At 47.4% G+C, this 23,932-nt stretch overlaps 1 protein-coding gene across 1 annotated transcript in view; it reads right to left on the bottom strand.

The window, feature by feature from the left end:
- Nucleotides 1-1,757: 1,757 nt before the first annotated feature.
- The window catches only part of LOC142301400 (tyrosine 3-monooxygenase-like), a 207,858-nt gene continuing 185,683 nt past the window's right edge, over nt 1,758-23,932 (bottom strand). Inside the window, exon 12 of the mRNA XM_075342399.1 lies at nt 1,758-2,094. Coding sequence (XP_075198514.1) covers nt 1,935-2,094 — 160 coding nt within the window. The 3' untranslated portion in view covers nt 1,758-1,934. The remainder of the gene's footprint in view (nt 2,095-23,932) is intronic.

The following is a 23,932-nucleotide window of genomic DNA, read 5'->3' on the forward strand; positions in this document are numbered from 1 at the left end:
ATAAGAATCAGTTTTTTTTTCCGCTCTGTCACCCAGAAGTGATGTTGATTAATTATTCTCATTATTCATGTACAGGTCAGGTCAACGCGTTTTATAGGTCGCAGCCTCCTTCATCAGGACAACAGAGATTCTATAAAGAAATAAACATCGCTTCTGGATGATAGTGTAGCAAAAATCCCCGATTCTTCTCTTATCTGGAATCCGAATATCCCGGGGCTACTGCCATCACTTACCCTAGGCTAATACAGGTGTTGTGACGTTCACAACCCGGCCAGGTGAGTGTATTCAATTGCACATAGTCACTATATATCACCGGATAAGACCCTATTTGCGCTTTTTCCTCCTTAGTATCTCTTTCTATAATTTCACAATTATCTGCAAAAAACTCTGCTTACTTTCATTTATCTTTATTTACCCCATCCATCTATTATTTAAATGTTATTTATATTCTATATGTGTACACCATTCAAATCTTAAATGTGGTGGTTTGATTCAGACAACGTTGTTTTTATATCGTGTCTTGGATCTGTTTTTTATATCCTACACATTCCCCAATTTTCTCCTTTTAAATAGTAATATGTATTTCCCTTTGAATTGATGTACCAATAAAGGATTTTTGCATTAATCATACCCTAGAACTGATCCATGGACAAATCTGCTCATTTGATTGTATGCTGCACTTCAGGGTCATTTGTTTAAGTTCCATACAAGGAAGCTCTAATGAAGAAAGGGCAGTCTGGGCGGTCCACATTCTACTATGCAGCGTCACTGCATAGTAGAGCAGCTGTTGCAATCGTACAGCGGGTTGCCACATCTTAAGCCGGCGTCACACGGTACGATCTATCGCACGAGCAATCGTACCCGCCCCCGTCGTTTGTGCACCATGGGCAAATCGCTGCCCGTGTTGCACAAAGTCGTTAAACCGCTGTCACACGTACTTACCTGCAGAGCAACCTCGCTGTGGGCGGTGAACATCCTCTTCCTGAAGGGGGAGGGACGTTCGGTGTCACAGCGACGTCACACAGCCGCCGGCCAATAGAAGCAGAGGGGTGGAGATGAGCGGGACGTAAACATCCCGCCCATCTCCTTCCTTCCGCATAGCTAGCGGGTTCCGCGGGAGGCAGGTAAGCTGTGTTCATCGTTCCCGGGGTGTCACTCGGAGCGACATGAGCTACCCCGTGTACGATGAACATCCGGCGCCATGAAAAATAAACAATTTTTTAAAAAAAGGCGACGTGTACACGACTCACGATTTGTGACTGATTCTGCGTCGCTCGGAGGTGTCATACGAGACGACGTCGTGAACGATGCCGGATGTGCGTCACGAAAACCGTGACCCCGATGATGCATCGCATGATAGATCGTCTCGTGTGACGCCCGCATTAAAATAAGCAATAAAAACTGTCAACTGTTACTCAAATTATCACCTTACTACACAATAAAATCAAGCCCTAGTGACTGAAAAATAAAAATATTAAAAGTTTTGGAAAATTTTGACACAAACCAAAGAAAAAAATGCAAATGTAAAAATGAAAATTAGCTGTGGAGGCAGAAGGGGAAATAGAAAAATGTTCTTTATCCAAGGTGAAGAGCAGCTCCAAAGAGAATCTCACCCAGAAAGAACTTGCATGCCCATTTCTTACACAGATAGGCCATTTTAATATGAAATGTAATTCGTTAACATATGAAATCAGGAAAAAGAGAAAACAATTAATCAGTTTGATACTGCTAATATATTTTTAATATTATTTTGCCAATTTGTGAAGTATAATACATGCAGACCATAGTGATAAAAAAAACAAAAATCATACCTATATTGTAGACTATCGTAGTTAGTTTAACAATAGTTATACACATTAATTAAACCACACGTTAGGATCTTAAATCTACAGTATCTTCAAAACTACTATACATGCAGGCTTATTTGTTTGATTCTAGTATATCTTGTCAAGTGCAGAGCATAGACTCTTAAGTTCATCCTTTATTTGACAAAGAGCAGATCGAACCTTCTGAAAGGAGTCTAAGATTTCCACACTGCAAGTAAAAGGATCGTACCACAGATAGAATGGCTTCTTCATCTTCACAGCATATTGTCTGCAAAAGAAGTCAAGAATGCTTATCAGCACAAAATCTTCCCATGTCAAGTTTAGTGAGCATGGCAATATGCAACAAAAATTGAATATTCAAAGTAGACATGCACAATATGGACAAAAGGATTTGTATTTGTCTCTTAAGTATTTAATTCTTATTTTTCTTCAGTCTCATTGTCACAGGTGTATAAAACCAAGCATCTATCCATGTGTTGTGCCTTTGAAACATTTCTGAAAGGAATAAATGAAGAAGAGCACACTGAATTTGAGTGGTATGGTAAAAAGATGCCACAATTGCAAAAAGTCAGTTTGTAAAACTAAGTGGCGTTACTAAAAATTGTAGGAATCATTGCACCTTCTATATGATATCACTTAAAGTGTAACTGTCATTTTAATTTTTATTTAAAAAATCAATGGTACAGATGAGAATAAGCAACTTTTTAATATATCTTATCAGACAAATTTGCTTCCATCTCTACTAGAATTGATCAGTCATTATCAAGATGGAAATTGTTACTGATGAGATTCTATGTTGATAGAGTAAGGAGGGGGTGGAACTCTACCTATAATTCCTCCCTCTGTCTCTAGCTCCTCCCTCTGCCTATAGCTCCTCCCTCCTCCTGTCATCATAGAATCTAATCAGTAACAACTACCATCTCCTATATCAGTAATGAAAACATGCTACTACTGGACTCTGGAGCAGTGAAAATGTGTTTTGTGGAGAGACGAGACATGCGTCTATATCTTTCAGGCTGTTAGACATGTCTGGTTTGTGAACGACAGGAGAACGTTACCTGCCTTACCTCATTATTAGAGATGAGCGAGTCTCTAGAGGCTCGAGTTCGGTTCGTCGAACGGAGACCGCGTTCGAGTTCGATTCGGCGAACGGCTCGACGAACCTCTCGAGCCCCATTGAAACCAATGGCAGGCAAACACAAACACATAAAAATACATTATAAATGTACACATACAGTTAATAAACATTGCCATGATACTTACCTGTCCCCGCGACGCGTCCTGCACTCTGTCTCCCGCCGATTTTCCTTCCGATAATCGCTGCGTCCTCCCGGTAACGAGCACTGATGATAGGACCTTCCGTGACGTCAAAAAAGCATGTGACCAGTCACTTGTCTATTATCTCATTGGCTACAGACTGGTCACATGGCTAGACGTCATTGCTAGGTCCTGTCAGTGCATCTCTCCGGTACACAGTGGTTGTTTGTGCATCCCCGTGTACCGGCGAGATGCTCTGGCACATGGTCGGCTCCCCGTTCTGCTTCCCCATTCCGTTATTCACAGGCTGTCACAGCCGGTGAAAAACGGAGATCACCGTTGCTATAGCAACCCACCTGTCAGCGGGGACGTCACCGCTTACAACACGCAGCTTCTGATCCCTCACGGAGCAGCAGCGTCTTCCTCCCATGCTGTGCTGTCTGATGTAGCAGAGCTGCATGGTTTGATTCTCCTTCAACCCATGCAGCACTGCTACATCAGACAGCACAGCATGGGAGGAAGATGCTGCTGCTCCATGAGTGATCAGAAGCTGAGTGCTGTAAGTGGTGATGTCACCGCTGACAGCATGGGAGGAAGAATGCTGCTGCTCCATGCAGTCTATTCACTCAGTGAGCGTCTTCCTCCAATGCAGTGCTGTCTGATGTAGCAGAGCTGCATGGATTGAAGGAGAAAGAAGACAGAAAACCATGGATCATGGAGGGATAAGAGGGAGTAATAAACATGGAGTTTCTAAGTGTGTCTGTGTATTTATTTCTCTGTGTGGTGTCTTTTTTTTAACCCTTTATTGGAGATTCTTAATGGCCGGGTCAAACTTGCCTGACATTAAGAATCTTTGGCTTAATACTAGCTAGTAAAACAAAGCTAGTTTTAACCCATTATTACCCAGCGACCCACCGTCACCAGGGCAGCTGGAAGCGTTGGATACAGCGCCAGATGATGGCGCTTCTATGAAAGCGCCATTTTCTGGGGCGGCTGCGGACTGCAATTCATAGCAGAGGGGCCCAGAAAGCTCAGGCCATGTGCTGCGGATTCCAATCCCCAGCTGCCCAGTTGTACCTGGCTGGACACAAAAATAGGGCGAAGCTCATGTCGATTTTCTTTTTTAATTTTTTAATTATTTCATGAAATTTATGAAATAATTAAAAAAAGTGCTTCCCTATTTTTTCTGTTGCCAGCCGGGTACAAATAGGCAGCTGGGGGTTGGGGACAGCCATACCTGCCTGCTGTACCTGGTCAGCATACAAAAAGAAGGCGAAGCCCACGTCATTTGTTTTTTAATTATTTCATGAAATTCGTGAAATAATTAAAAAAAACGGGCTTCCCTATATTTTTAGTTCCCAGCCGGGTACAAATAGGCAGCTGGGGGTTGGGGGCAGCCCGTAGGTGCCTGCTGTACCTGGCTAGCATACAAAAATATGGCGAAGCCCACGTCATTTTTTTGGTGGGCAAAAAACTCCTGCATACAGTCCTGGATGGAGTATGCTGAGCCTTGTACTTCTGCAGCTGCTGACTGCTCTCCTGCATACACTAGTGAATGGAGCATGCTGAGCGTTGTCATTCTGCAGCTGCTGTCTGCTCTCCTCCATACAGACAGACAGCACATGCAAAACTACAAGGCTCAGCATACTCCATCCAGGACTGTATGCAGGAGTTTTTTGCCCCCCCCCCAAATTACGTGGGCTTCGTTATGTTTTTGTATGCTAGCCAGGTACAGGAGGCAGCTGCGGGCAACCTCCAGCTGCCTATTTGTACCCGGCTGAGAACCAAAAATATAGGGAAGCCTTTTTTTTTTTTTTAATTATTTCATGCATTTCATGAAATAATTTTAAAAAAAAATGACGTGGGCTTCGCCCAATTTTTGTGTCCAGCCAGGTACAACTAGACAGCTGGGGATTGGAATCCGCAGCGCAGGGTGCCCAAGCTTTCTGGGCACCCCTGCTGCGAATTGCAGTCCGCAGCCGCCCCAGAAAAAGGCGCTTTCATAGAAGCACCATCTTCTGGCGCTGTATCCAACTCTTCCAGCTGCCCTGATGATAGGTGGCTCGTTGGGTAATAATGGGGTTAGGGCTAGCAGTATATTATCAACTGGCCCTAAGCCCGAAATTCATGGTTTCACGCCAATATTAGACATGGCCACCATGAATTTTTAGTACAGATAAAAAAAACCACAACACAAAGAAAAATATTTTTATTAGAAATAAAACACAACACAATTAGTGACTCCATCTTTATTGAAATAAAGAACCTTCCTCCACAGTAATCCTGGGTCAAGGGTCCCGCGCAGTCCAATCCAGATCCATTATCATCTGATCAGTTTACTGGAAGGCAAAGCGATCAGATGATGTGTCAGTTTCAAGGGCCTGAATCACATGACACAGCAGCTGATTGTATAAACGCCTTTTATACAATCAGCTGATGCATCAGTGCAAAAAAAACCCAAACTACACACTTCTGTGCAGACTCCTGTCCAACAGCATCAGCTGATAGTTTAGCCGGCTGGGCGATAAAAAGCCGGCCTCACCGCTCGACTTATAGTGTCAGCTGATGCCGTCAGGTGACCGCATCAGCTGATCATCGCCAGGTCTGAGAAAGAGAGATAGAGAAAGAAGAGAGAGAGAAGAGAGAGAGAGAGGAGAGAAAAGAGAGAGAAAAGTCTGAGAGAAGAGAGAGAGAGAAGAGAGAGAGAAGAGGGAGAGAGAGAGAAGAGAGAGGAGAGAGAGGAAAAAGAAAAAGGGAGGCTGAGAAAAAGAGAGAGAAAAAGAGAGCGAGATTGGAGAGAGAGAAGAGAGAGGGGGAAGAGAGAGAGAAAAGAGAGAGGGAAAAGAGAGAGAGAAAAGAGAGAGGAGAGAGGAGTGAGGAGAGAGAGAGGGAAAAAGAGAAAGAGAGACTGAGAAAAAGAGAGAGAGAGAAAAACAGAGAAAAAGAGAGAGAGGAGAAAGAGAGAGAGAAAGAGAGATAGAGAGAGAAAGAGAGAGAGAGAAAAAGAGAGAGACACACAGAGAGAGAGACACACACAGAGAGAGAAAGAGAGAGAGAAAGAGAGAGAGAAAGAAAGAGAGAGAGAGAAAAAGAGAGAGAGACAAGAGAGCAATGCAGCCTCATTCTGTGAATTGCTCCGATTTTAGAGGTGTGTCCCGCGGCTCACAGCTGATGTCCAGCTACTCCCCTCAGTGCATAATTAAATTAAATTATAATTATAAATATCTAATAATTATAATTTAAAATTAAACATAATAAAATATATAAAAAAAAAATGTAATTCTTTACCAGGATTAGAACTCACGACCTAATACTTCTGAGGCGAGCCCTCTATCCACTGAGCTATTGACTCTATTGATAAACATAGGCACATTTGGTAATCTTGAAGTCTGCATTGCTGAAGTCTCTGCTGACCGCATGATTCACTTCATTGCTACGTGGAGCTGATACAGAGCACTCGCGTTCTGTAGCAGAGCTGACAGTGTCGTGTGGATTACGTCGGACCTGGAGGGGTATTTGGGGATTAATAAAGGGGTGAAACAGGGTGGTTTTTGTCTTTTATTCCAAATAAAGGATTTTTCGCTGTGTGTGTTTATTTACTTTCACTTTCAGTTTAATCATGGACAGTATCTTGGGGAGACGCCTGGCATGATTAACTCATTTTTACCTCGATTGCCACCGCAAAAGGGGCAATTCGGGATAAGCTGGGTAGAGTCCCCCGCGACTGTTGCCTCTAATGGATGCGGCTATTCCGGGCAGTTGCTGGGTGATATTGTTAGGGTGGTGGGCTCCCGATAACGTGGTGCTCTCTATCCTGACAATACTAGCCTCTAGCCATGTGGCTTTATCCTGGCTGGTATGAAATATGGGGGGAACCGCATTTTTTTTTTTATTATTATTTATTTATTTATTTTACTTCACGATATAGACCCGCCCGCCGACGGCTGTGATAGGTTGCAGTGAGACAGCTGTCACTCAGCTTGGGGACGTGTCTGACTGCAACCAATCATGGGCGCCAGTGGGTGGGGAAAGCACGGAATAACTAATTGACTAATGAAGCGGCAGCCATTTTCTAAAGAGGAAAAGACACCACAGATTTGTGACAGACGTGGAGCGAGGCGCCCATGATCAGTGAGTAGGAAAGGGAGAGGGATTGTGCTGGGGATGCAGGACGCATGCAGATAGCAACATGTGCACATAGCCTTACTGTGAAAAGCCACGTTTATGGTGATCGAACCGTCCTCGAACCTAACTCGAACTGTCGAGCTTTTAACAAAAAGCTCGAATTCGAGTTCGATCTCGAGCACCCCCCAAAATCACTCAAACACGAAATTGGCGAACCTCGAACATCGCTCAACTCTACTCATTATGCCAGATCTAAATTTTGTGAAGAAGGGATAATGCAGGGATGGTTTTTCAGGAGTTGGCCTTGGCCCCTGAGTTCCAAAACTTAATGCATCAATATATCAAGACCTTTTTAAACAATTGCAGTGGAACCTTGGATTAAGAGTAACTTGGTTTGAGAGCATTTTGCAAGACAAGCAAAGCTTTCTAAAAATTTATAACTTGGTTTAAGAGCAATGCTTTGCAATAAGAGCAAATACTCACCGTGCACACGTCTGGTTCTGTCCTTTCACCGCGCTCTGACCCGCTCTAGAGGTAACTTTCTGTACAAATTGTACTGTATACTGTATACCATTGTATAGTACAGTTTATACTATACAGCATGTCTAACAATTTGCATTTATGGATACAATATTGTACTTTCTTATTGATAAGCAGTAACGCACATTGCTTGTACTGTATCTCTTGCACACCAACAATTTTATTGTAAGCTAACGTAAAGTTTAATTTGCTTTATATGCTTTTACTGTACTGCACAGTTTTTTGTATTAGTGTACTATAATAATTTTATGTGAATACAGTATATTATTTTGTATTACTGTAATAAGTTTATATAAATACAGTAAATATGTTTGGGTTGTGGAACGAATTGTCTGTGTTTCAATTATTTCCCACTGGAAAATTTGCTTTGATATAAGCAGTGGCGTAGCTCTACTGCTTTTGCCGCCCAGGGCGGTCGTCAAATTTGCCGCCGCCCTCCGTTGGCCGTCGATAATTCAGAAACCTTCAAAGATCCGGAAAGCCTATTATACACATAGGCCTAATACTTTTTCTACACATATGTAGTAGCTTGATGCTTAAAGTTTTTTTAAACCACAATTATGAAACTTGAAAAGATTTTGTTAATAATAAGAGCAACGGTAAAAATGAACAATGGGGAGAACCTTTGCAAGGCAATAAGTCAGTTGAAAATTTACAAACAAACTCTTAGCGCTTTCCTTTCGGCAAAGTTATTGATAACACTATCAAAATTAAGTCCATCCGCAACTTCCCTCTCTATGGAGAGGACTGCCAAGCCTGTAAGACTTTTCTGGCTCATTGCTGATCGAAGGTAGTTCTTTTTGAACTTGAGTTTAGAGAAAGAGCGCTCACAGTTGGCAATGCTAATAGCTTGGATAAGGAAGATGTGCAATAAGATCACAATATTAGGGATAGAATCCCCAAGGTGGTATCTCTGTATGAAGCTCAAAAGTTGAAAGGGTCCACCGATTTTGTCGTTTCTTGAAGATCAACAAAATACTGCAACCTCTTCCTTTCGGCAGAGAATTCCTCTTTTTCTACATCTTCAGCAACTTTGCCAGGCTGACAATCATAATTATGATCAAGCAGGTTTGACAGTGCAAGGAAAGCATATTTGTTTGCAAGATCATGAACTTGCTGAAATCTGCAAGATATTTCTTCAGTCAACCTGTCTGTGACAGACAACATTTTCCGTCTCAACTCGGCATCAAATCCCAGCGCTTCATCAGTCGATCCTTCACCATCTATGCGTTTCTTTTTGCGGATTCGACTCTCCATTCTTATCTCCATTTCAGAACAAAGTTTTTTGGATTCGTCCATTGCACTGTCCACCATCTTTTCCCTATTCTGAAGAAGGCAATCTCCAAACGCTGTGAGTTTGACAGAACTTTGTTGCAGATCCAGCCCTTTTGTTTGACGATACTTCTGGGCATCATTGATTTGTAGGAGAACAGGTTTCCAGAGGCTCAGAAACTACAGAAACGGAAACGACAGTACCGCATCGAGGATTAAAGATGCATCTGATCTTGTGGTTGCATTTTCTCCTTCTTCCGTTAGTTGCTCCAGGGCAGTCACGACTTCAGATAATTTCTTAACCACAACATTTATAGTGACGCACATCTATACGCAGGGAGCAGTGATTAACCCCTTCAGCCCCCGGACGTTTTCCATTTTTTCCGTTTTTTTTTTTTTTTGCTCTGCTTCTTCCGAGAGCCGTAACGTTTTTATTTTTCCATCAATCTTGCCATGTGAGGACTTGTTTTTTGCAGGACGAGTTGTACTTTTAAATGAATACAATAGCAAGGACTAAAACTTAAAACTTAAGAGAGCACACATGGGCTGGAAACACTGGGGTCAGTCATCAGGTTGTCATGTAAAAAAAACCCTGTCGTGCCCCATGACTAAGCTTCCACCCTGACAAGGGCAGCACCCTAGTGAGCTGTCTGCCCCGCAACCTCATCAAAAAGAAATGCCCTCCCAACGCGTTTCCCTCTCAAAAAGGAGAGTTCATCAGGGGAGAGAGGAATATCTGTATATCAACCTGCAGTGGCAGGGATTGGTACGACTAATACAGGTCCAAAGACCTGTGTGTGCAGAGTTTGAGAGGGAAACGCGTCGGGAGGGTGTTTCTTTTTGATGAGGTTGCGGGACAGACAGCTCACTAGGGTGCTGCCCTTGTCAGGGTGGAAGCTTATTCATGGGGCACGACAGGGTTTTTTTTACATGACAACTTGATGACTGACCCCGGTGTTTACAGCCGTGTGTCCTCTCTTATCTGGTTGGTGTTTACCCTTGCCTGTGGAGAAAGATCGGGTGAGATTATTCCATTTTTGTCTCATTGGCACTTTGTATGTATTTTGCATTGCACTTTATTATTCTTTTAATTGATAGTAGTAAAAGTTAAGTTTTAGTCCTTGTTATTTTATTTGCTCTATTTGGACTATTGGGCACTATCATTCTTCTTCAGACTTTGCTTTTTCTTACTTTTAAATGAAACCATAAGTTTTACCATATAGTGTACTGGAAAACAGCAAAAAAATTCCAAGTGTGGAAAAACTGCAAAAAAAGTGTGATCGCACAATAGTTTTTGGGATATTTTACTCACCATGTTCACTATATGGTAACACTGATGTGTGGGTGTGATGCCTGAGGTCAGTGCGAGTTTGTAAACACCAAACATGTATAGGTTTACTTTAGTGATGAGCGAGTACTAAAAAGCTCGGGTGCTCGAAGCTCGGGCCGAGCCTCCCAAGATACTCGTGTACTCGGGCCGAGCAACGAGCCCAATGTTATCCTATGGGAGACCCGAGTATTTTTGTGAAATGACCCCCCGGCAGCATGGAGAAACCCTAAAAATGGCACAAAAGTCTCAGAAGAGTGCTCAAATGACATGGCAACAGCATGGGGAAGACCCCTTGAAGCATTTATCACTGAAAAGTCACAGCTGTGAACAATTTTGTCCGCGTTTTACGCCATTTTTACGGACTCACCAGAAAACCTTCCAAAATGACCCCAAAATGATTTTTCATGGCGGAAATGTTAAGGGCACATACCCAATAGTGAGATAGAGCTGGTGTATGTTACTTTTTGAGATTAATACATGAAAGATTTTACGTGAAAACATTGTGTGGCACTCCGATGTCCCTGAGAAGAGACGTACATGAAGGCCTCTTGAGTCTAATGTGCCCATTTTGAGGAAGTGAGTCTTTGTAGTATTTTCCTTTGCCAGGGCAGTCCAAAATTGTGAGGTTCACCAATGCCCCTGCATACAGACGTGCATGAGGGCCTCAAAACATTAAGTGTCCATTGTCAGGAAGTGGGTGTATTATAGTATAGCCCTTAGGCAGGGCAGCCAAAAATTGGGAGGCTCCACGTTGTCCCTGGATAGAGACGTGCATGAGGGCCTGTAAACCTGAAGTGCCCATTGTAAGGAAGTGGGTGTATTATAGTATAGCCCTTAGGCAGGGCAGCCAAAAATTGGGAGGCTCCACGTTGTCCCTGGATAGAGACGTGCATGAGGTCCTGTAAACCTGAAGTGCCCATTGTAAGGAAGTGGGTGTATTATAGTATAGCCCTTAGGCAGGGCAGCCAAAAATTGGGAGGCTCCACATTGTCCCTGGATAGAGACGTGCATGAGGGCCTGTAAACCTGAAGTGCCCATTGTAAGGAAGTGGGTGTATTATAGTATAGCCCTTAGGCAGGGCAGCCAAAAATTGGGAGGCTCCACGTTGTCCCTGGATAGAGACGTGCATGAGGGCCTGTAAACCTGAAGTGCCCATTGTAAGGAAGTGGGTGTATTATAGTATAGCCCTTAGGCAGGGCAGCCAATAATTGGGAGGCTCCACGTTGTCCCTGGATAGAGACGTGCATGAGGGCCTGTAAACCTGAAGTGCCCATTGTAAGGAAGTGGGTGTATTATAGTATAGCCCTTAGGCAGGGCAGCCAAAAATTGGGAGGCTCCACGTTGTCCCTGGATAGAGACGTGCATGAGGGCCTGTAAACCTGAAGTGCCCATTGTAAGGAAGTGGGTGTATTATAGTATAGCCCTTAGGCAGGGCAGCCAAAAATTGGGAGGCTCCACGTTGTCCCTGGATAGAGACGTGCATGAGGGCCTGTAAACCTGAAGTGCCCATTGTAAGGAAGTGGGTGTATTATAGTATAGCCCTTAGGCAGGGCAGCCAAAAATTGGGAGGCTCCACGTTGTCCCTGGATAGAGACCTGTTAGGTTCTTAGTGCCTCCGTGCTTGCATTTAAAAACCGCACGTGTGTGCCTGTTGGTGGCAGCTTTCCGCTGCATTTGTGTGAGTTTTGCAAAAACGTGGATATAACGCACAAGTCTAGTGTACACATCAGCACAGCATAGCAAAATGCGCAAGGGCGTTGTCAACGAACAAGGAAGTGGACGTGATGGTGGTGCAGGCAGAGACCGAGGTTGTGTGCAAGCTCTAATTTCGCCACAACAAAGGGCCACATCTAGTCGCTCGCACGTCCTGTCCCAAATTCTTGGGGACCGCAGTAGTACACCGCTCTTGAACCAAGACCAGTGTCAACAGGTTGTTAGTTGGATAGCGGATAATGCTTCCAGTCAGATTGGCACCACCACAAACACTCTGTCTTCCACACGGTCAAGTGTCAGTAGCCGTGATACTGCACCGCACATTTCAGAACCTGATCCTCCTTCCTACCACCAGGCCGAGTACACGTCCACGGACATTACTGATCCCACACTTGGACACTCGGAAGAGCTGTTCGTTCACGTTTCCATTCACAAATTCTGGCCTCTCGCCAGCTCCTGTTGAAGTGGGCCAAATATTTGAGCAGCCACGTTCTCACGAAGTTGTCAACGTGTCTCAACAAGGGGTGGACGATGATGAGACACAATTGTCAGGAAGTCAGGAGGAGGAGCAGGGTGCGGAAGAGGAAGACGACGTGGTGGATGATCCAGTAAATGACCCAACCTGGCAGGAGGATATGCAGAGCGAGGACAGCAGTGCACAGGGGGAGGGAGGCGTAGCATCACAACAGGCAGTAAGAAGCAGAGTGGTGGCCCCAGGCAGACGTCAGGCAACTGTTCCCCGGAACAACACGACACAAGGTGCCTGTACAAATGTTAGGTCTTCCCGAGTCTGGCTGTAATACTATTGTATGTATTGAGGATTTCGATTGCGTTAGGGCAATGACAACCAGAGACGAGTTCTTGGTGCAAGACGTTTATAATATGCAACCAGCAAATATGTACATAAACGGAACAAAAACACAGTAGAACATAAATACAGGAAATACCTTCCAGGGACGGAGCGAAAGGGAATTCCCGGGACCGCGCACCGGACTCCCCCAGGGAGACCACCAAGAGCGAACCCCTATACAGGGACTGTCTGGCAATCACCCCAGAAGCCCTAAATGCGCAGCAGCCGGGACACAAAAGGGCAATAGGTAAGTCCAAAAATGTCCGTACGTGATGTGAGTCCAGAGTGGTATTAAACGGAAGGAACCGGGCAGAAGTGCCGACCAAAGACGGCAAACGGAGTCCGGGCACAGCTAGATGATACCAGATGAAGTCCAGAGTCGGTGTCGGTTGTTTTCCAAGAGGATCCGAATAACAATCAGGAACCAAAAGCAGCAGGGCAGGAGCACACAGGAAGCAGTATACTCAGGCACTGGACTAAGCTTTAGGGGCGGCTTTTAAACAGATGGACAGGAAGTAGGGCAACAGAACAGAAAACTCCATGTTAACAAAGGGCAAGCTCTTTCAAAAGAAAACTGGAAAACCCGGAACTCTGACACTGGCAGTTTTTTAAGTTGGCTCCAGATGATTCTAAAAAGGCCATTTGCAACACCTGCCATGCCAGCATCAGCAGGGGTACCAAAACTAGCAGCCTGACCACCACCAGCATGATCAGGCACATGTCAGCCAAGCACCCGACTTTGTGGGAAGTACAACAGAGTCGAGGAGCAGTGCTTGCTGATGTCACTGCTACGTCTTCGCTGGTTGTGCATGCGAGCCAATCCCCTGTCCATGCTGCCTGCGAACAAGCCTCCTCCACTCCTGCACCTGCAGTTTTCTACGCAGAAAGAACACCATCATCAAGCACGTCCTTGTCCCAGCGCAACGTTCAGTTATCCATTCAGCAAACCTTTGAACGCAGGCGCAAATACACTGCCAACACCCCACATGCCACAGTTCTAAATGCTAACATTTCGCGACTGCTTGCGCTGGAAATGTTGCCTTTTAGGCTGGTGGAGACAGAAGCATTCCGCGACCTGATGGTGGCAGCTGTCCCACGTTACTCGGTCCACAGCCGCCACTATTTCTCCCGGTGTGCCGTCCCCGCATTGCATAACCACGTGTCACAAAACATCACACGTGCCCTGAACAACGCTGTTTCAGCCAAAGTCCACCTAACCACAGACACGTAGACAAGTGCATGTGGGCAAGGCCGCTACATCTCGTTGACGTCACACTGGGTTAATATTGTGCAAGCTGGGACCCAGTCTGAGCGAGGGACGGAACACGTCCTTCACACACCAAGTTTTGCAGGCCCTACCTCAGTCAGGGTTTCACACACACTCTACAGCTCCGGAATGTCATGCTCTTCAGCCTCCTCCTCCTCCTGCGCATCCTGATCCACTTTACCCTCCACACCAGTCCCAAGCTGGAAGTGTCGCGGGCGGAGGAGGGGACGGTGCGCTCTCCCACTGCTCGGGTCCGGCTGACGCTGCTCTACGGCTGCTGCTGCTCGTTGGCTCGAGCGATGGCCGGATCCCGGGGACTCGAGCGGCGCTACTCGCCCGTGAGTGAAAAGGGGTGGTTTGGGTTTTGGGGATATTGTCCGTGACGCCACCCACGGTTGTGGTGATTGTGTGGACACCACCGCTGCTCTGGACGGGGATCCCGGGAGCCTTTGACAGGGAGCAGCTTTGTTGTTATTTCTCCCCTCCGTGGGTAGGGGGGTTGGTTGTCCCGGGGCCTGGTGATGGGGTAGACATGGATGACAGGCGGGTTGCGGGGCCTGATGAGGTGCAGGGTCGCAGGGGCAGCGCTGTGCCGCACGGCACGGAGGTACTCACTCAGCCCAATGATGATGACACAGTTCACGGTTAAACAAGTGGCTGGATGGACGGGTCACTCGGACGGCTGCGGTTGTTCCTCCCTGCAGGTTAGTGATGACTGTCTCTCCCTGCACCTAAGTTAAGTGTTGGTAGTGATGGTTTCCCAACGGTAACCCGCTCCCCGACCTGGATATGGGCCGGAGGAGCCCCTTTTGCCCACAGGCGCTGGCCCTGGGAGACGGTTGCCCTTGGCGGTGGCTGTGTCTCCCCTTCACGGTTGTACGGTTGCCTTCTATCTGGACTTGGCTGTTTGGAAACCCTGAGGTTCCCTTCACTAACGGATTTGGCAAATTCACGGCGACACCAAGCCTTGCCGGGATCCGAAAGTCCTCTGCCAATGGTGCTGGCTTCTCTTTGTATACCGGTCCGGTACGGCCGGGTCACCACCCGTCCACGGTCCTTACGGCAGACTCCAATCGGCCTCCACTGCAGACGGTCACCACATCCTGCCAACCTTGCTGTCCTGTCCGGGCCACACACCCGGACCAACTTCAGGCTCTTTGCTGTCACTTTTCTCCTCTCTACTACTTTCCTCCTTCCACTTCCTTAGCTTAACTCTCACTGCCTGTGTTTTCCCTCCTCCTCGGTGGGTGGAGACCAACCGCCTGGCTCCACACCCTGGTGTGGACAACAGCTCCTGGGGAAGGCAACAAGGATTTTGTGTTTTGACTATGATATGCCTGCAGGGAGTGTGGGGTGTTTAAGTGTTGTGCTCTGTGGCCCCTGGCTTGTCCAGGGCGACACAGAAGCACTGCAGCACTGCCTCGGCGAAGCGGCAACAGGCAGTGCTGAAGCTAATCTGCATAGTTGACAAACCCCACAATGCAGAAGAGGTGTGGACAGCTCTGAAACAGCAGGCAGATCACTGGCTCACAACTCTGAACCTAAAGCCAGGAAAGGTCGTGTGTGACAATGGCCGGAACCTGGTGGCGGCTTTGAGGCGAGGCCAGCTGACACATGTTCCATGCATGGCCCATGTGCTCAACCTCGTGGTTCAGCGGTTTCTAAAGTCATACTCAGAGCTGTCTGATCTGCTGGTAAAAGTTCGCCGCCTGTCTGCACATTTTCGAAAGTCACCTACTGCTTCAGCCGGCCTTGCCTGCTTAAGACGCCGTTTGCATCTTCCGGCACACAGACTGGTGTGTGATGTCCCCACGCGTTGGAATTCAACTCTGCACAAGTTGGTCAGGATATGTGAGCAGAAGAGGGCAGTTGTTGAGTACCTGCATCACCTAAGCCGTCGGGAAATGGGTCAAACTCCACACATAACACCTGAGGAGTGGAGATGGATGTCCGACCTATGCACCATCCGCCAAAACTTTGAGGACTCCACCAAGATGGTGAGCGGCGATGACGACATTATTAGCGTCACCATACCGCTTCTCTGCCTTCTAAAATGGTCTCTGCTCAAAAAACAACCATGATGCATTGCAGGCGGAGCGCGATGAGTTTGAGCAAGAAACAGTAGTGGGTGTGGGTGATGATAACACACAGCCCAGCCTCGTCTCATCACAACGTGCAGTGGAGGACTATGACGAGGAGGAGGATGAAGACATGGAGCAACTCTCTGGCCAAATTGAGGATATGACATGCAGTCATATCCTCGGTTCAGCGTGGCTGGCCAGAGGACAGGGTAGATGATGAGGAGGAGGAGGAGGAGGACAGCATGTTCAGTCATCGTGTTGGTCAGGATACTGAAGTGATGGCTGTTAAGAGTCTGGCACACATGGCTGACTTTATGGTAAGCTGCCTGTCTCATGACCCTCGCGTTAAGAACATCTTGGCCGACAATCATTACTGGTTGGTAACACTGTTAGACCCACGCTAAAAGGAGAACTTTATGTCTCTTATTCCCGAGGCGGAGAGGTCAGGCAAAATGCAGCAGTTCCAGAAGGCCATAGTCACGGAAGTAGGCAAAGCATTCCCCTCACAAAACGCTAGCGGCATAGGTCATGAATCAGTGGACAACCGAGGCGTACAGCCGAGAGAGGCACAAGTCCAATCCGCCAGAGGTAGGAGAACAGTCTTTAAGATGTGGGACAGTTTTCTCAGCCCCTCACGTACCACAGCCCCTGAGGTGCGGGGTAGTGCCACAAGAAATCCTAAGTTTGCCCAGATGCTGAAGGAGTACCTTGCAGATCGAACAACTGTACTCCGACATTCCTCTGTGCCTTACAATTATTGGGTATCCAAGCTGGACACGTGACATGAATTGGCTCTCTACGCCTTGGAAGTCCTGGCCTGCCCTGCTGCTAGCGTTTTGTCAGAGCTTGTTTTTAGTGCCGCAGGTGGAATCATTACAGATAAACGCACCCGCCTGTCAACTGAAAATGCTGACAGGCTGACTCTGATCAAGATGAACAAGGGTTGGATTGGGCCAGACTTCACCACACCACCATCAAATGAGAGCGGAATTTAAAGTTTGCCATGTACCTCCACTCACCCATGGGTACACACTTCTGGACTTTGGATAATCGCTGGACTGCTCCTCCTTCTCCTCATGCGCCACCATGATGATGACCGTTACAAATTGCAATACTTAGGCCTTTGTTTCAGGTATACCCCCAGTGGTAAATTTTTTCGCCCATTCTTTGCAGAATGGACATTACAACGACAGGAGACCCGCTCCTTTGCAATGGGAACAATGTTTTGAGGCCCTCATGCACGTCTCTACCCAGGGACAACGTGGAGCCTCCCAATTTTTGGCTGCCCTGCCTAAGGGCTATACTACAATAGACCCACTTCCTTCCAATGGGCACTTCAGGTTTACAGGCCCTCATGCACGTCTCTACCCAGGGACAACGTGGAGCCTCCCAATTTTTGGCTGCCCTGCCTAAGGGCTATACTACAATAGACCCACTTCCTTCCAATGGGCACTTCAGGTTTACAGGCCCTCATGCACGTCTCTATCCAGGGACAACGTGGAGCCTCCCAATTTTTGGCTGCCCTGCCTAAGGGCTATACTACAATAGACCCACTTCCTTACAATGGGCACTTCATGTTTACAGGCCATCATGCACGTCTCTATCCAGGGACAATATGGAGCCTGACGCTGCCACCGACTGCCACACACATGCTGTTTTTAAATGCAAGCACGGACGCAATAAGAACCTAACTGGTTTTTAGGAGCGACAATTACTGAGAAGTCTGACACTATCAGACACTGCTGACTGACGTGTATTATACACTAGACTTGTGCGTTATATAATAGTTTGTGCAAAACGCGCACCTGTCCCCTGCCACCGACTGCCACACACGTGCTGTTTTTAAATGCAAGCACGGACGCAATAGAACCTAACTGGTTTTTAGGAGCGACAATTACTGAGAAGTCTGACACTATCAGACACTGCTGACTGACGTGTATTATACACTAGACTTGTGCGTTATATAATAGTTTGTGCAAAACGCGCACCTGTACGCTGCCACTGACTGCCACACACGTGCTGTTTTTAAATGCAAGCACGGACGCAATAAGAACCTAACTGGTTTTTAGGAGCGACAATTACTGAGAAGTCTGACACTATCAGACACTGCTGACTGACGTGTATTATACACTAGACTTGTGCGTTATATAATAGTTTGTGCAAAACGCGCACCTGTACGCTGCCACTGACTGCCACACACGTGCTGTTTTTAAATGCAAGCACGGACGCAATAAGAACCTAACTGGTTTTTAGGAGCGACAATTACTGAGAAGTCTGACACTATCTGGACTGTTTTACACTGTGTACACCAGCCCCAGATATGATGAAGGCTGGTATACGGTCACCACTACCCTGCCTGCCTGCCTGTATACTGCTACAATAGTCCTGACAAGGACTCTTCTGGTCACTAGCCTGTATTCCAACCTGGCTATACCCTGCCTGTATATAGCAACAATAGTCCTGAGAAGGACTCTGCTACTGTACTCCGACCTGGCTATACCCTGCCTGCCTGTATACAACTAGAATAGTCCTGAGAAGGACTTCTGGTCACACTGTTTGCAGCCCTGCTCCGGAACTAACTATAAAGGGCCGCAAAGCTTTCCCTGAATCAGCGACACTCTCCCTGCACTGACTGTCTGGATAGTTGTGAGCAGAGCACAGCGCGCCGGCCGATATAAAGGCTCGGTCACGCTGTGCAGGCCGGCCAATCACTGCAATTCCACAACTAACAGGGCTGTGGCATTGCAGTGGTCTGCCAGCCAATCCCTGCATGAGGGCTGGCTCTCAAAAGAGCGCCAACATGCAGAAATGAAGACCACGAGTACAGCACGAGTATCGCGAGATTACTCGGTCCCCGCCGAGCAGCCCGAGTACAGCGATACTCGTGCGAGTACCGAGTAGTGACAAGCATGCTCGCTCATCACTAGTTTACTTGTATCTAAGGGGTTAAAAAAATTCACAAGTTTGGCCAAAAAAAGTGGAGCACGTAACCTTGACTCAGTGACGACTTATTTTTTGCGTCTCGAGCTGATGTTTTTAATGGAGCCATTTTTGCGCAGATGCTACATTTTGATCGCCTGTTATTGCATTTTGCGCAAAACTTGCAGCGACCAAAAAATGTAATTTTGACGTTTGGAAATTTTTTTGCCGCTACTCCGTTTACCAATCAGATTAATTGATTTTATATTTTGATAGATCAGGCGTTTCTGAATGCGGCGATACCAAATATGTGTATACATATATTTTTTTTAACCCTTTAATTTTCAATGGGGCGAAAGAAGGGTAGTTTGAACTTTTAGGTTTTTTTATTTTTTTAATTTTTTTTTACTTTTTTTTAACTTTTATTTATTTTACTAGTCCCCTTAGGGGGCTATATGGATCAATAATCTGATCGCTCTTCTATATCTGTAGATCTCAGCTACAGAGCTGAGAACTGCAGATAAGCTGCTTTACTCTCAGTGCTGGCACTATGCCAGCAGTGAGAGAAAGTGACTCATGTTAGCTACAGGCGTCATCACATGACCCTGAGCTACTATGGCAACTACCGGAAGTCATGTGATTACGCACGTGACTTCCGGTGGGGGCGGCGGTAAGTAAAAGTAATGGCCGCGCGCATTTCCATCTCGCTGCAAGATTTTGGCAGCGAGATGTAAGGGTTTAAAAGTTGCGGGTGGAAGCGATTCTACTCGTAACATGCAGGCACACATTTCAGCTGTTGAAATCAGCTGATATGTGTGCAGATCACCGAAGGCCTCAGTGATCATAATGACACGATCCATGACGTATCCAGTTAAGTTAAAATGTCCAAGTCAGTCCCGCATGTTTCCACTTCCTGTGTTCTCTACCTGGGAGCTTTAAATTGCCGCGTCCGGATGTCACAGTCTAAAGAATGGAGGTGCCGGAGGGAATGCAAAATGCCGCCCCCCTGACACATGCCGCCCAGGGTGGACCGCCCCCTCCGCCTCCCCCTTTGCTATGCCACTGGATATAAGAGTAACATGGTTTAAGAGCACATACCCGGAATGAATTATGATTCGTAATCCAAGGTTCCACTATTTAAGCTTATCTACTAGTATGACTGTGCCCCAGTATGCAGAGCAAGATCACTAGAGGCATAGATGGGTGACTTTGGTGTGGAATTACTTGACTGAACAGTACAGAACCCTGACACAATCAGATTGATTGTTCACAAATTGAGGGAATAGAAGACCATTATTATTTTATCCCATAAAGGTAAATCATCAAAGTGCTCTCCCAAAGATGAATACTGGTCTTCAAGGTCACAAATGAACCTATGGGTACCGTCTCACTAAACGACGTACCAGCGATTCCGACCATGATATGACCTGGTCAGGATCGCTGGTGCGTCGCTACATGGTCGCTGGTGAGCTGTCAATCAGGCAGATCTCACCAGCGACCAGTGACCAGCCTCCAGCCACCAGCAACACGTGGAAGCGATGCTGCGCTTGGTAACCAAGGTAAATATCGGGTAACAAAGCAAAATGCTTTGCTTGGTTACCCGATATTTACCTTGGTTACCAACGCACGCTGCTTAGCATTGGCTCCCTGCACTCGTAGCCAGGGTACACATTGGGTTACTAAGCAAAGCGCTTCGCTTAGTTACCCGATGTGTACTCTGGCTACATGTGCAGGGAGCAGGGAGCCAGCACTGGCAGCCTGAGAGCGGCGTACGCTAGTAACCAAGATAAATATCGGGTAACCAAGCAAAGCACTTCGCTTGGTTACCCGATGTGTACCTTGGTTACCAACATCCGCAGCTTCCAGATGCCGGCTCCCTGCTCCCTGCACATTCGGATCGTTGCTCTCTCGTTGTCAAACACAGCGATGTGTGCTTAACAGCGGGAGAGCAATGAGCAAAGAATGAACCAGCACTGTGTGTAACGATCAGCGATTTCACAGCGGGGCCAGGTCACTGCTTAGTGTCACACACAGTGAGATCGCTAATGAGGTCACTGGTGCGTCACAAAACCTGTGACTCAGCAGCGATCCCGCTAGCAATCTCGCTCTGTGAGAAGTACCCCTAAGGTAACCTCTAAACCACTGAAGACTTCTCTACAATAACTAACTTTAATGTTCATGAATAGAGTTGAGCGATGTTCAAGTCCAACGGTTCGCCAATTTCAAGTTCGAGTGATTTTGGGCGGTGTTCGAGTTAGGTTCGAGAACGGTTCGATCACCAAAAGCGTGGCTTTTCACAGTAAGTATGTGCGCATGTTGCGTATCTGCATGCGTCCTGCGTCCCCAGCACAATCCCTCTTTCTTTCCTAATCAACGATCACGGGCGCCTCGCTGCACGGCTGTCACAAATCTCCGGCGGCTTTTCCTCTTTTAAAAATGGCTGCCACTTCATTATTCAATCAGGTATTCCCTGCCTTCCCCGCCCACCGGCACCCATGATTGGTTGCAGTCAGACACGCCCCCACGATGAGTGACAGCTGTCTCACTGCAATCAATCACAGCCGCTGGTGGGCGGATCTATATCGTGCAGTAAAATAAATAAATAATAATATAAAAAAAAAAAATGCGGTTCCCCCAATTTTGATACCAGCCAGGTTAAAGTCACATGGCTGGAGGCTAGTATTCTCAGGATGGAGAGCACCACGTTATGGGGAGCCCACCACTCTAACAATATCAGCAGGAAGCCGCCCGGAATTGCCGCACCATTAGATGCGGCAGTCCTGGGACTCTACCCAGCTCATCCCAAATTGCCCTGGTGCAGTGGCAATCGAGCTAATAACGGGGTTAATCATGACAACAGTCTCCACAAGACACCTTCCATGATTAACCTGTAAGTGAAAGTAAAGAAACACACATAGCGAAAAATCCTTTATTTGGAATAAAAGACAAAAAAAACCTCATTTACCTCTTTATTAATCCCCAAACAACAATCCAGGTCTGAAGTAATCCACACAACGCTTTCAGCTCTGCTACATGAAGATGACAGGGAGCGCCGTAGAACACGAGCGCTCTGTGTCCTCTCCACGCAGCACCTGAAGTGAGCCGCGCTGTCACCGGAGACTTCACTCTGCAATGCAGAGGTCAAGAATACAAAATCTTCACATGTTTCTCATTAGAGGCAGTGGCTCAATGGTTAGAGCTACTGCCTAGGGAGCATTAGTTCACGAGTTCAAGTCCCGGCTGCTCCGATAAAGAATTTAATTTATTTTTAAATTATAATTATTATCTATATATATAATTGCCTTATTCTGTCTGTCTGTCTGTCTGTCATGCTCCAAAATTGTGTCCTTACGGTGACACAAAGCTGATTGGCCGCTGGGCTCGCCATGGCCCCGCCCCCCCACACGGATTGGCCTCTCGCCCCGGCTCTCTGCAGGCCCCGCCCCCCTCACACAATGCACGCTCGCTCTGGCCCAACTGACACGGAGCTCCGACTCCCAGGTGAGTACACACACACACACATCAGATCACATCACTCTCACACACACCTCACACATCATATCCACACACTCACAACATCCTGGGATATCGCTTGCTTCTACACCGGCTCTGTCACGATCCCAGCAGCGCCAGACATAACCTTGCGATGCTGGGATCTTGACGGAGCCCGTGAACGTTGGTAACCATTATACACATCGGGTAACTAAGGTCCCTTAGTTACCCGATGTGTATCATAGTTACCAGTGTACACCGGCTCCCGGTACACATGTGCAGGGAGCCGGCATTATACTCCTCTCCCCCCAGGACTACTCCTCCTATTACAGTCCTCCTATTATACTCCTCTCTGAGTATAATAGGAGAACTATTATAGCATGGGGGATGTAGCACGATGGGGGGTGCGCAGCATGGGGGATGTAGCACGATGGGGTGCGCAGCATGGGGGATGTAGCACGATGGGGAGTGCGCAGCATGGGGGATGTAGCACGATGGGGAATGTAGCACGATGGGGCGGTGCGCAGCATGGGGGATGGAGCACGATGGGGGGTGCGCAGCATGGGGGATGTAGCACGATGGGGAGTGCGCAGCATGGGGGATGTAGCACGATGGGGGGTGCGCAGCATGGGGGATGTAGCACGATGGGGAGTGCGCAGCATGGGGGATGTAGCACGATGGGGAGTGCGCAGCATGGGGGATGTAGCACGATGAGGAGTGTGCAGCATGGGGGATGTAGCACGATGGGGAGTGTGCAGCATGGGGGATGTAGCATGATGGGGAGTGTGCAGCATGGGGGATGTAGCACGATGGGGAGTGCGCAGCATGGGGGATGTAGCACGATGGGGAGTGTGCAGCATGGGGGATGTAGCACGATGGGGAGTGTGCAGCATGGGGGATGTAGCACGATGGGGAGTGCGCAGCATGGGGGATGTAGCACGATGGGGAGTGCGCAGCATGGGGGATGTAGCACGATGGGGAGGTGCGCAGCATGGGGGATGTAGCACGATGGGGAGTGCGCAGCATGGGGGATGTAGCACGATGGGGAGTGCGCAGCATGGCGGATGGAGCACGATGGCGGGTGCGCAGCATGGGGGATGTAGCACGATGGGGGATGTAGCACGATGGGGGATGTAGCACGATGGGGGGTGCACAGCATGAGGGACGTAGCACGATGGGGAGTGCGCAGCATGGGGGATGTAGCACGATGGGGAATGTAGCACGATGGGGGGTGCGCAGCATGGGGGATGGAGCACGATG

This window comes from Anomaloglossus baeobatrachus, chromosome 4 (assembly GCF_048569485.1).
Source record: "Anomaloglossus baeobatrachus isolate aAnoBae1 chromosome 4, aAnoBae1.hap1, whole genome shotgun sequence".
In the NCBI taxonomy this organism is placed as follows: domain Eukaryota; kingdom Metazoa; phylum Chordata; class Amphibia; order Anura; family Aromobatidae; genus Anomaloglossus; species Anomaloglossus baeobatrachus.